The sequence below is a fragment of the Falco cherrug genome, chromosome Z (genome assembly GCF_023634085.1).
Source record: "Falco cherrug isolate bFalChe1 chromosome Z, bFalChe1.pri, whole genome shotgun sequence".
NCBI classification, from domain to species: domain Eukaryota; kingdom Metazoa; phylum Chordata; class Aves; order Falconiformes; family Falconidae; genus Falco; species Falco cherrug.
In genome coordinates, this window is record NC_073720.1 from 14,748,204 (window position 1) to 14,761,412 (window position 13,209).

Here is a 13,209-nt window from a genome sequence, read left to right on the forward strand (position 1 = left end):
TGCTTTGCAGCTTGCGTGTGTGGCTGCCTGCCTGTTCAATGAGCTCCTGTGCATTGCTCGGGCCACAGCCCCTCGCCACTTGCCTGCTTCCAACCTGTGCTAAGCCCCAAAAGCAGTGTGCCGAGCTGCCTGCCACTGCACCTGCCTTGTGGCACTGCTGTGCTGCTGCTCAGCTGGCATGCCACTGCTCTCCTCCCTCTTGTAAGATGTGTGGGTGTCCAGGCTTTCACGGTCAGTCTGACGGGCCTTGTGCCTTTGGCTGAGGCTAGATCCTGGGGGTTGCTTCCTATGTGCATCCAATCATTTTCAAAAATGTACAAAAGCATGAGTCACCTGTTTTTGTGGTTTAACCCCAGCCAGCAGCTGAGTACCACGGAGCTGCTTGCTCACGCCCCACCGCTGGTGCGATGGGCAGGAGAATTGGAAAAAGGTAAAACCCATGAGCTGAGATAAGAACAGGTTAATAACTGAAATAAATAAATAAATAACAATAATTAAAAGATAAAAAACAGTAATAACAACAATAATCACAATAATAATTGTAATAAAGGGAGGGAGAGAAAGAAATAAACCCAAGGGAGAAAAAAACCCCAAGTTGCTCACCACCTGCTGACTGATGCTCAGCCAGTTCCTGCTGCCTGTGGCTGCTGTTCAGGTGCCTCTCCCCCCCCCCCCCCCCGTGCAGCCTCAGCTGCCACTGAAAATCCAAGTTTTTGCTGAGAGATGTGCAGAGAGTATGGAGGTCCCTCCTGAACCACAGTCCACAGCAACCTTGATGAAGTGGAACAGATTTCTCAAAATAATTCTTACCTGTGTCTCTTCGGTAGGATGTAGACACGGCTAAGGCAGGGTGCATGTGTGTGTCCACTTCTGTTTCAGGATGGGATTTTGGTTAGTGCACTCAGCTGGTATGTGAATGGCTGCAGGTGCAGTCTCCATCCTGCTTGGTGGTAGGCAGCTGTAACACTGCCCTGAAAAATAAAAGTGCTTGTGAGGGACTGTGACTCATTCTTCAAAATTATACAGGCCACTTATAAAACTCAGCTTAAATGATGCTGGTATGAGGTATATGAGATATTGATTCCTATCATAATGGATTGTTGGCTGAGGACTCTAATATTAGAGTTTCTGCTGGCCTTGCTGGGTTTTATATCTTCTGTCCAAGTTGTGGGAAGCATTACAGGTATTTTTATACTTAATTGTGAGATGGAGTAGAACAGTGAATTACTGCATTCCCCTGGTTAGAGCTGATCCCTGGGTAAAGCATGGTGAGTCGCTGGGATCTGAAAACTAGGACTAGCAGATGAGTTTGGTGCTGGTCCTACCTGTCTGCACCTTTGTGTGTTTTGAGCAGGCAAATATAAATACTTGGAGCAAAACAATAATAGAAAAGTGCTACCTTTATGGATGATTATAGTTGCTTATGAAAATGGGAAGCAGGGATCACACATTTGCAGAAAGGTGGGCATGAAATTGGATGAAGGGAGATTCTTATGCTATAGAAAAATAAAATGAAAATGTTCTTGTTTTGTTTTGTGCTGACTCACTGCAGAGTGTGGAAGTTACTGCCTAAATGGTAAGTACTGCAAATGATGTGAAAACTGCTCAGTCATTGTGCATCTGTATCTGCTCTAGCAAGCTGGATTTCCATTAAGCCTGGCAAGCTTCTGTCAATAAGCCAGAATACTTTCTGGGGTTGTATAGTACTTCCTTAAACATCATCCTGTTGATATTTTAAATTGCATCCAGAGCACCTGCTAAAAGCAGACCAGTGGCTGTGAAGCTGGTCCATGCATCTGCAAAGCAGTGGGGCCAGCTGTCTGAGGGCTTTGTAGGGGTAGGTGCTACTTCAAGCTACCCTGCAGTTCAGAGCTTACTCCCACTTGTCATGAGAGCCTCTTTGCTGAATTGTGACGAGCAGAGAGTGAAGGTGTTTGGTCCTAGATCTCCTTACTGGCCTGTTCCCTTCCAGTTGCAAAGATCCTGCATGCGTCAAAGGTACTGCTAAAATTTACTTGTTTTTTTGCAGCCAAATTCAGTGCAACAAACGAAGAGCATACAGAAGAGCAAGCTGAGATAAATGGCCATCAAACTTCATAGACAAAATCAGAGTGCTAGAGCAAGGGCAAGGGCTGCTGCATGGCACAGGCACCTTCCACTGCTGAAGGGAAGAGAAGCAGGGGTCTAGTGCTGGTGTGGGACGTGACAGAGGAAGGGCTTCTTTCGTGCTCCGCTGCCATCTGCCATGGTCAGAAACTGTCCAGTGCAGAAAGCATCAGACCTGGTGAGGAATGTCTGGCCCAGTGTAACACATATTTTGCAATCTTCCAGCGATGCTGGCAGGCTGCAGGCTATGGGCCACCTGTGGTTGTTTCTTTAGACACATTAGACAGCTTTCCTGATTTTGCTATGGATAAAACAGGCGTTTGTCACTATCTAAAATTCTCAGTCTTGGCACTTAGAGCTAAATTTCATATTGCTGTTGTTGGCTACCAGACTACACCAATTGTTGCATATCTGTATTACAGTGAGCTCTTAAAGCCCAGTCGGCCTCTGCATTGCGTAACGAAAGCAAGCATCCATGCCCTGAAAAGCTTGAAATCTCTATAGATGGGATTAGCTGTGGGTTGAAGGGATTAGTTCTCAGGAGGAAAATAGGATGAAGGCAGCTCTTTTAAGGAATTTATAGAATTGGTTTATATTAATGCAGCAGTCAGTTGTGAGCGATGAGCAGCAAGCTGTCGGATGTTCACCCAAAAGCTCTGTTTAGGCCAGTGCTTATAGCCTACCAAAGGCTGTGTATCAGGGATGCTCAGTGATTTATATCACACGTCAGAGTTATTTTACCAAAGTTTTCTCCATGGGCAGCCATACACCAGCACCAGGTCTGGTTGCAATGTGTGCTGCTGTCCCAGCAGCTGTACACCACAGCAGTATCAGGGGGTGTCCCTAGAGAAATGGGAGATGCTGCGTGTGAGACACTGGTGAGCTCTGAGCAAAACATCCTCCAGGGCAGCACTGCAGCATATCAAATATATCCGCCAAGAGGCTTTGCAGCCTCTGTCATACAGCCTTTAGTGTAGTCTCAGTTGCTTTCAATAGACCTTAAAGGGATTAGGGTCATCCTGTATGTCCTCCCTGGAAACAGCCTCCCCCCAGCACTGCACCCCAGGGTTGAACCCTCAGCAAGCAGCAGCCACTCTGTGCAAAGTCACATACACAAAAGGAGAAAATGGACAGCTGACAGGTCACCTGTGCTGTCTCCTGACCTCACTTTGCAGGGGTGAGCGGTCCCAGCACGTGTTCTGCAGCTGGTGCTCCATAACGAGCCGAGGAGGAGTTTCTTAGACTAAGAACAGAAGGTGGTTGATGGACAAGATTTGGCAGGAGGGTGGCTTGAACCACACAGAGAATCAAGGAATGTGGAAGTGGGGGTAAAAACAGAATTTGCAATGTTTTCCTGGTACTTCATATTTTACTGTGCTAACATTTATGGTGGAGCAATACATTAGGGCCATGACATGAAGGCTGTAGGTATAGGGACTGTCACCAGTTTATAAACTACCTCAACTACTGCTGCTACATTTAGGTATGAACTAGCTATGCCTTTTTGCAAACCAATGTGGGTTCAACTCAGTTCTGTGCCACCAGCAGGTACCTGCCAATGCAGGAGTAAACCAGTCTTGTCTCTTCTTTTGCCTTCCATTTCAGTGTCAGCTGGCATTCATCTTCAGTTTTTTATTTACTTTTCAGCCATTACAGAAGCAATTGAAATCCCGCAATTTATTGGTCGCAGTTACCTCACATATGATAATCCAGATATCCTGAAAAGGTAATGCATCTCCTGTGAACATAACTATTCTCTTTGTTAACCGATATAATTCTAGGAGCCTCATGTGGGAGGGTGTTGCATATTTAAGTGTTTTAAGCTGTATTTGGCATATTTCTAAATTTCAGGGAAAATAATACATTTTCTGTGCTTATGGCTCAGTTGGTTATAATATCCAAACATCCTGCAGCCTGTAGAGTACTGGCATGCACAGCATATATCTGGCATGGAGAAGGACTGGTATGTGCTCTCTGAAAGTAGAGAGGCATACAGAGGCTGTATCTGTAAAGAGACTACGGATTTTAACTCTTGCTGTAGCCTAAAATTTAGATCTTCAGACTTCTTTTTGGCTGCTCTGTATCCTGGAAGATGCCCAAATTCCAGTAAGTTGTGGGTTATTTTAACGAATTCCTCCATCTGCCTGTATTTCAGCCACTAGCTAGAGGAGGCTTCACAGATGTCCTCACCTGCAGCTCAGTACCACTCACCTACCAGGACTTTCTGATTTGCCCTTCTTATACTTCTTCCACTGCCTTCTGAGGGCACCAGATCTCCTGGACATTTTCAAAATGTGTTGTTAAACTCAATTTCACACAGAGCTTGGCGAGAAAACATTTATTTTTGTGGAGTAACCAAGTGTTTGGGATTCTGCAGGGACAAGTTAAATTCCCCCACTCTGAAATGCTGGGAATGGAGATGTGAACCAGAGTCTCACAAATCGGCATGTAGGCGAGTTGCAAGACAGTAGCCTGCAAGACCAGCAGAGAAGAAATACAGCATCATCCGTTACATGTTTTTGAAGACTGTCCCAGCTCAATATTTTACTATTATTTCCTTCTACATTAAACAGGGTATCAGGATCAAGAACAAATGTGTTCATGAGGTTTAAAACCACAATGAAGGAAGGTCTTTTGATGTGGAGGGGAGATGGTCCCATGCGACCTAACAGTGACTTTATTTCTCTGGGCCTGCAAGAAGGAGCATTAATATTCAGGTAAACTCTCTCTGCCTTATTTGCATTGCATGCGGTACACTCAGGGGTCGGAGAAATTGCCACAATGCATCCAGTGCGCTTGTCCTTTTGGTGTAGTGTGAGACAGTTACATCGTAAGGTTTTGTTCAGCGATGGGTCCCATTTGTCTGGGACAGGATGTGAGTTGAAGAGGTGATGTGGAGCAAGTTTGCATCATTCCTGCTCCCTTCTTCCCTCCCTCCCAATTTTTAAAACATCCACTTTTAATGTGATTTTCTAAAAGTCACTTTATGAGGGTATGAGTACTGTCAGAAACTCCCCCAATGCCTCTTGAAGCACTTGCCATCTCAGTTAAGGAAAGCAGGTGTTGGGTGTGCAAAGAGAGCAGGGGTCAAGGAAAAGCCCTGCTGATGCCTGTGCTCGCTGCAGGCTCACTCTTTGCTGCAGAGTGCACATGGCAGCAAGGGTCACACCTTGCCAAACCCCCAAATATCCCACCCTGTGACACAAACCCAGGTATCGCCAGGCTTTGTTACTGCCACCAACCACAGAACTGCTTATTTAAGAAACAATTATTACTCTCAAAAAGCTGAAAGTGGGAGTGTTGGGAGATGTTGGGCTGAACTCATGTTCTGTCTCCAGAATCGCTTTCACCCTTTCAGACACTTAGACTGTGCAGCTTTTTGCATGGTGCTTTTCTGGGACTCCTGCATTTTGAAAGCCCTGTTTTCTTCATGATCCCCTTTTAGGCTGTATAAGGCAAGAAACCGTCAACTACAAATGTCATCATTATTATGGATTGTTGTGAGACACTGTTGATTAAATGACAAAGATTTTGTTCATCATTTAAGCTAATTTGAAGCTATCTTTTACTTGACTTACCTGGTTGTTGTTTGCTACCATGGATGCATAGACAAATTGCACTTTTCTATTAAAATTAATTTATTTTAAGCTTCTTTTCCATGTGATTTTCTGCGGTTGGTTTTGCAAAACCTCTTAGATGCCTCACTGTTTTATAAACAAGGAATTGACTCTGCAGAAATGGTGCATTTCTTAGATAACTTTGGGAGGCCCTGTCTTATCCAAGATGCATGGTACTAAGTGGCTGATCTATTCTGTCTATTTTCTAGGCACAGTGCATATTTATTAGGGTTGTTGCTATCCCCCAGAGATGAAGATACACCACGGTTTTAGATCAAAACAGCTGAGTTTTATTGAAATAGCTGCACCTTCCACATGCATTTAGAAGGTGAAAAACTGCGATCCCAAATGAAAACTCCTAGCATACTGAAAGGGAGCACTGAACAAGATGGGGAAAGGGCAAATGCAGGAAAAAAAAAATCTTTTTTCTGGAAGAGTGATATTCATGCGACTTTCCCACCTTTTGAGAGGTGACATCAGAAGAGTGTCAGGGCTGCGAATTAGTCAGAAGTATTTTCCTGCAGCCTAAAATTAGATATCTGTGTTCTGGTCCAGTTTAAAATTTGAAACATACTTTTTCTCTCCCATTTTCCTATTAGATTCCCTGTACAGTGTAAATGCTGCTGTAAATCCTTTCTGTTGTTCCCTGCTTCTGTAGAAGCTTATATCACTGTTGTAGGGGATCCCCATTCATTAGGGATATGGATCTCATATTTGTAGGAAGAGGTCTAACAATTAGATACAATCCTGAGCATCCAAACCTTTCTGTAGCTCTTGACCTTAAAGACTCAGGAGAAGCCTGTACCCCCCGTGCCAAAAGACGAGCTGGCAGGGAAGACCAGCCTGGCTGAGCAGAGCTTTGGCTGGAACGCAGGGGGAAAGCAGAGTTTTCCACCTTTGGAAGAAGGGGCAGGCAACCCCGGAGGGCTATAGCGGTGTCGTGAGGTTATGCAGGGGGAAGGTGGAGAGGAGAAAGCCCAGCTAGAACTCAGACTTGCAGTTGCTGAAAAAGATGACAAAAAACACTTTTACTATCATGTTAGAAACAGAAGGAGGGCCAAGGATAATCTGCATCCTTCATGGGATGCGGGGGGGAACGCTGCCACAAAGGATGAGGAAAAGGCTGAGGTGCTTAATGCTTTCTTGCCTCAGTCTTTCACAGCAAGCCCAGGTTCCCTCTGGGTACTGAGCCCCTGAGCTGGAAGACAGGGTGAGGAGGAGCAGAATGGAGTCCCCACAGTCCAGGAGGAAACGGTCAGTGACCTGCTGCTCCACTGAGACACGCACCAGTCTGTGGGGCTGGATGGGATCCACCCGAGGGCACTGAGGGAGCTGGTGGGGCCAAGCCACTCTCCATCATATATCAACAGTGCTGGCTAAGTGAGGAGGTCTCAGAAGACTGGAGGTCAGCCAACGTGACACCAGTCTTGTAGGTACAAGAAGGGCAGGAAGGAGGATCCAGGCAGCTACAGGCCTGCCAGCCTGACCTCGGTGCCAGGGAAGGTTATGGAGCAGATCATCCTGGGTGCCATCACATGGCAGGACAACTGGAGGATCAGGCCCAGCCATCATGGGGTTAGGAAAGGAAGGTCCTCCTTGATGAACCTGATCTCCTTCTACAAGAAGATGGCCTGCCTAGTGGATGAGGGAAGGGCTATGGGTGTTTTCTATGTGGACCTTAGTAAAGCCTTTGACACCATCTCCCACAGCATTCTCCTGGAGACACTGGCTGCTCGTGGCTTGGGTGGGTGTGCTCTGTGCTGGGTTAAGAGCCGGCTGAGCCCAGAGCGTGGTGGGGAATGGAGTTACATCCAGCTGGCAACTGGTCACCAGTGGTGTTCCGCAGGGCTCAGTACTGGGGCTGGTTCTGTTTAATAGCTTTATCAGGATCTGGAAGAGGGGATGGAGTGCCCCCTCAGTGAGTTCACAGGTGACCCCCAGCTGGGGGGAGCGTTGATCTGCGGGAGGGCAGGAGGCTCTGCAGGGGGGTCTGGGCAGGCTGGAGCGATGGGCCCAGGCCAGTTGTGTGAGGTTCAACCAGGCTCAGTGCCGGGTCCTGCCCGTGGGTCACACCAGCCCCCGCAGCGCTGCGGGCTGGGGGCAGGGGGCTGGGAACTGCCTGGGGGGAAAGGGCCTGGGGGGGCTGGTCGGCAGCCGGCTGGGCATGAGCCCCCCGTGTGCCCAGGTGGCCAAGGAGGCCAGCAGCACCCTGGCTGGTGCCGGGAACAGCGTGGCCAGCAGGGCCAGGGCAGTGCTGTCCCCCTGCACTGGGCACTGGCGAGGCCGCCCCTCGACTCCTGTGTTCAGGTTGGGCCCCTCACTGCCAGGGGGACGCAGAGGGGCTGCAGCGTGTCCAGAGACGGGCAGGGGGCTGGTGCCGGGGCTGGGGCACAAGGCTGGTGGGGAGCGGCTGGGGGAACTGGGGGGGGTCAGCCTGGAGAGGAGGCGGCTCGGGGGCACCTTGTGGCTCCCTGCAGCTGCCTGACAGGAGGGTGTGGGCAGGGGGGTCGGTCTCTTCTCCCAGGTGACAAGTGACAGGGCAAGAGGAGACGACCTGAAGCTGCGTCAGAGGAGGTTTAGATTGTATATTAGGATGTTAGGAAAAAGTTCTTCACTGAAAGGTTGTTAAAGCATTGGGACAGACTGCCCAGGGAAGTGGTGGAATTGGCATCCCCAGAGGTATTTAAAATGCGTGTAGATATGTTACTTAGTGACATGTTTTAGTGATGAACTTGTCAGTGCTGGATTAGTGGTTGGACTTGATGATCTCAAAGGTCTTTTCCAACCTAAGTGATTCCATGATTCTAGACAGGTATCTTCATCCTGGGTAAAAGGAGGTGCTTGTTTGAGACTCACTGAACCTCTGGGGAAGAGTCATATTTAGGATAAAAATTTTGCTCTGGGCAGCTCACGACTTCATGTGCTGTTCTCAAGTACCTTATCCTGGCCATCAACTTCATTCCAGGTTCAGCTTTTTTGTAATAGATGATGGCATTTGCTTTAATCTCTCTAGCGTGGTGCAGGCTGAAGGCTGACAGCAGGCTGGCTCAGGCTAATTCATCCTGCTTATGTAGGCAGTTGAGCACCCAGAAGCTCACTGTGTTGTAGCATCTACTTCCCCTTCAGGAAGGTTGGCCCACATTGCTGGGACCCAAAAATTAAGATGCCTGGAGTGTAAACGTGATGGGAATGTTATGTCTGCTGAGTAATTTTAGTAGCAGCAAACACAAAGTAATAATCCTCTACAACTGAAGCAGGGAACTCTATGATTATCTCTGTTTTTATTTATTAGGCTTCATCCTTTCTAACATTACAGGTCTCAACCTTCCCTGTAATTCAGATGATTTATAGATCTGTTATAGGTCATGTGCTTATTTGGTCTTGTAATTATTTATTTATTAACCCTGTTTGCAGCCTCCCGCTGCTGTCTCCCATTTGGCCAAAGGCCTGTAGGTCACTGACCTTCATAACCTCCTGTTTTGGGGAGAAACTTCCATGCAGAGGCACCCTACTTGCTCCCATGGGATGGTGGTGGTGGTGGTACCTACTCTGATGTAGGCAGGAGGGGTTTTTTCCTATTGCCCCATGACCCTGACTTTGCAAAGTAAGTGTGTTGCTGCTGGGCTTCCAAAGGATTCCACTGGTCCCCCCAGAGCTGGAGCTGTAAGGGGAGCTCTGGGAGCTGAGCAGTTAGGGCACAGAGTATGGATGTCTGAGCCATTTGGCAGCCAGCCAGCCTTTGCAAGGGAGGTAGTGACATTTTAATTTTTTTTTTTTAATTGTAGCTACAATTTGGGCAGCGGCATTGCATCCATCACAGTGAATGGCTCTTTCAGCGATGGCCGGTGGCACAGAGTCAAGGCTGTTCGGTAAGTGGCCATGCTTCATCTGGAAGGCATTTTGGAGCTGCCCTGCTGTTAAAGGTGCTAGCTGGTGTGTCTGGATGCTGGTCAGGTGTGAATCACTGTGGCTTCACGCTCTCACATCACTTAGGAGTTAAACTGTTAGCAACTTGGCTGTTCCAGGACAATGTACACAAGATTATTGTGTTAGAGGTTACAGTGCCAACTCAGTGCAGCTCAAGGCAGGCTGCCAAAGTCACACAGGGCTATTCTGGGGCTGTGACAGACGTTCTATTAAACCCATACCATTTGGGTTAAGAGTATTTTTTTTAGTGTCTGCATTTTTAAATTCCCTAGTGAGCATTTTTGCTGGCTGGCACAAGCACTGGAGCACGGGCAGTGTATGGCTACTTTCTCGATTTGGAGGAGGTGCAGACATTTTGCAGTGTATATATAGCTCATATTTATAACTCATTACCTCATGGGAGGCAAGAGTGCCCAGCATAGAAAGCACACATCTCTCCATGAGATGTTGGTTCCCTGGAAATTGCAGGCTGACATTAGCACAACTTGTTACCAAATTCAGTGAGAATAGGAACCCATCAAATGGCTCTTCTGTCAGCATGGTTATTGACCGTATATAAAATGGAAGCAGCGTAAAAGCTTTAGTGAGAAACAAAACTGTTCATATTTAGTTTGCCTATTCCTTCCCTAATGTTGAAGCTTTTGCTGTTTGCTTTTTATATTACTTCTTATTTTTGACATGTCCGACTCTGTCCATGTTCACTTCTCCCCCAGCTGTGCAATTTACTTCTTTCCCAGTTTTTTCTGCCCTGTAAATGTGTCCCACAGCCTTTGTAGTTCTCTGACATCTGAGTCTCTGGGGAGAAGAAACACCCCAATGGGTCTAGATTGCTGTAGCACACTGCTGTCCATGGGGCTCCCCAGCGTCAGTCCCAAGCCTTCACCATGAAGTGCCCTGATGAGCACTTAGTCGCCCAGGTCACCTGGCAAGAGGGAGATGCTGCTGCTTCTCCTTCCACCTGGCTTTTGGCTGGATGTATTAGAGTTTGTTGTTCATTTCAGGGATGGACAATCTGGCAAAGTAACCGTGGATGATTATGGTGCCAGGACTGGTAAATCCCCTGGGAAGATGAGGCAGTTAAATATCAATGGGGATCTCTATGTAGGTAAGTGTTTGCTGTTCACACCAGGACACAGATGCATTTTTGTGTTTGTTGTGTTTGGCTGGCTGCAAGGCAGAGCATCCCCACTTCATCCGTCTCAAAGTGAAGGCTTCACGCAGCAGCCCCTGGTCCCCCACAGCCTGTTTTTTGTAGAGAGGCCTCTCTGGGTTGTAGCAGGTGGACTGGTATGACTGGTATGAGAAGGGACCAGCGCCATAGGGTGCAGTACTTCCAGCAGATATATAGAGAGTCGGTGAGTGACAGCTGCAAAGCCTGCACCTCATTGGGAATCCGGGCACAAGCTTATTCAGCTCCCAACTGATGCCACAATTTCTGCAATAAATAATTAGCATCCTAGTTTATTAGCTCCTGCTTATCTCTTCTGTACTTTCAAGTGCTTAAAACTTACTTAAAAAAACCCACATAGCAACCTGTAAATGAAAATTAACTTCTGAGGTCTGCTAGGAAGGCTAATGGCATTGCTTGGCGTGCAGTCTGCTAAGCAGGAGCAGACACCTATGTCGGTGAAGAGTTTCTCATCACTACCTTTCCCCCAGGTGGCATGAAGGAAATAGCCCTGCACACGAACAGGCAGTACATGCGGGGCCTGGTGGGCTGCATCTCCCACCTCACGCTTTCAACTGATTACCACATCTCGCTGGTGGAGGATGCCACTGATGGGAAGAACATCAACACGTGTGGGACCAAGTGACAAGAGAGGAATCCTGGTGCTGAGGACCTATCGTGTGCTTGTGTGTGTGGCTGAACGTGAGCTGGCTGCCAGAGCCCTTTACAGCCAGCCCACATTCACCATCTGGGAAGGTGACAGAGCCAAAGGGACCCACGCCCCCCACCACGTCCCCCCCCAAAAAAAAACTCCAAACAAAAACCCAAAACATTTTCCCGTCTTCTTTCTTCTCCTTTTCTGAACAAACCAAACCAAATATTTTGTGTATGAACTATCCCCTCTACCTGTTAAGTTGTTAAGTGTTTAGCAAACACTGAAGGTTGTGCATCGGTGCAACAGCAAAGAAATGTGTGATGTTACAAATAGCTCAATGAGTGTGTTGTGATCCTTAGGTTATCTTTTGTAGTATCAGAGAAAGAAGCCTTGAAACACATGCATTCATCCCACCCTGCAGTAGTACAATGACTGTGCTGTTCAACAAGTACACCATCAGGCAGTGTATCTATGCATTCAGATACACGTCCCAGAACAAGCGATTCTCCTTACCACTCTCTGATTTAGCTGAATTGTATTTCATCCTGTGTAAATAACAGCTACAGTGACTGGTTTCAAGATATTTTTGTTTGTTGAGGAGGAAAGTTCTTAAAGTCTACTTTTTTATTACAAGCAACAAAATCAGTGAACCAATTTTGTAGAAATAATTTTATACTTGTATATTTTTTATAGCAGCAGCAGACGTGCTTATGTGGTATAACTTTTAACATTTAGGTGTACTACACAACTAGCTCTTTGCACACTTTCCTAAAACCTGTAGTAAACTGTGGTTTAAACTTGTTACATAGGAGGCTTAATGTCTGTATTTTACAGTTTTGGTGGGGATATTTGTGAGTTACGACTCATTTTAAATCTTTTTGTTTTGTAAATTTTGACAGTTTAAAATTGTACATTATGAAGCTTTCCTGGCTTAAACAGATTAAAAGATAAGGAAAAAACTATAAAATGCTTGCTACTGTGGTATTATAAATCACTTTTTTTTTTTTTTCTGAAAAACAAGAAAAGAGATGTGCAAGAGACCTTTGTGGGTCACAGTCATCTTAAAATAATATGTTTTCTAGGCACTGGACCAACACTTATGCAACCTTGATTGCCAAACTGTAATTTAAGCAGGCAAAGAGTGTTGTCAAGACACTAAGGAAATAGTCCAGAATGTCATAGTTTGGAGATTTTTCTTAACTCTTCATTCGAAGTGGATCAGTGAGCCATCATGGGGGGAGAAGACAAACCTGCCATGCAGCAGGATGCCCCATGGCTTGCCCCGTGCTGGCAGTGGGAGAAGCACAAACCTCCCCAGTGGTGCAGGGTCATCTGAATGCCTGTGACCATGAGATGGTGGAATTCAGGATCCTGCATGGAAGAAGGGCAGTAAGTAGGATTGCAACCCTGGACTTCAGGAGACCTAACTTTTGTCCTCTTCAAGGACCTGCTTGGAGGAATCCCATGGGCTAGGGCTTTGGAAGGTAAGGGGGTCCAAGACAGCTGGCTAATAATTCAAGCATCATGTTCTCCAAGCTCAAGGTAAGTGCATCCCTATGAGTAAGAAATCAAACAAAGGGGGCAGGAGACCTGCATGGATGAGCAAGGAGCTTCTTGCAAACCTCAAACAGAAGAAAGAAGTTTACAAAACGTGGAAAAATGGACAGGTCACTTGGGAGGGATATAGGAATGCTGTCAGAATATGCAGGGATGCAGTGAGGAAGGCTAAGGTTCAT

General features: G+C 46.7%; 1 protein-coding gene across 2 annotated transcripts in view; it reads left to right on the forward strand.

Annotated features, from left to right (window-relative positions):
* EGFLAM (EGF like, fibronectin type III and laminin G domains) overlaps nt 1-12,440 on the forward strand; it is a 78,581-nt gene extending 66,141 nt beyond the window's left edge. The window contains exons 19-24 of one of the 2 annotated variants that reach the window (XM_055699429.1): nt 1,553-1,576; nt 3,754-3,832; nt 4,680-4,823; nt 9,509-9,592; nt 10,652-10,755; nt 11,310-12,440. In XM_055699429.1, the coding sequence (XP_055555404.1) occupies nt 1,553-1,576; nt 3,754-3,832; nt 4,680-4,823; nt 9,509-9,592; nt 10,652-10,755; nt 11,310-11,464 (590 nt within the window). In that variant the 3' untranslated portion in view covers nt 11,465-12,440. The remainder of the gene's footprint in view (nt 1-1,552; nt 1,577-3,753; nt 3,833-4,679; nt 4,824-9,508; nt 9,593-10,651; nt 10,756-11,309) is intronic. The other variant, XM_055699431.1, reaches the window with a different exon arrangement.
* The last annotated feature ends 769 nt before the right edge of the window (nt 12,441-13,209 follow it).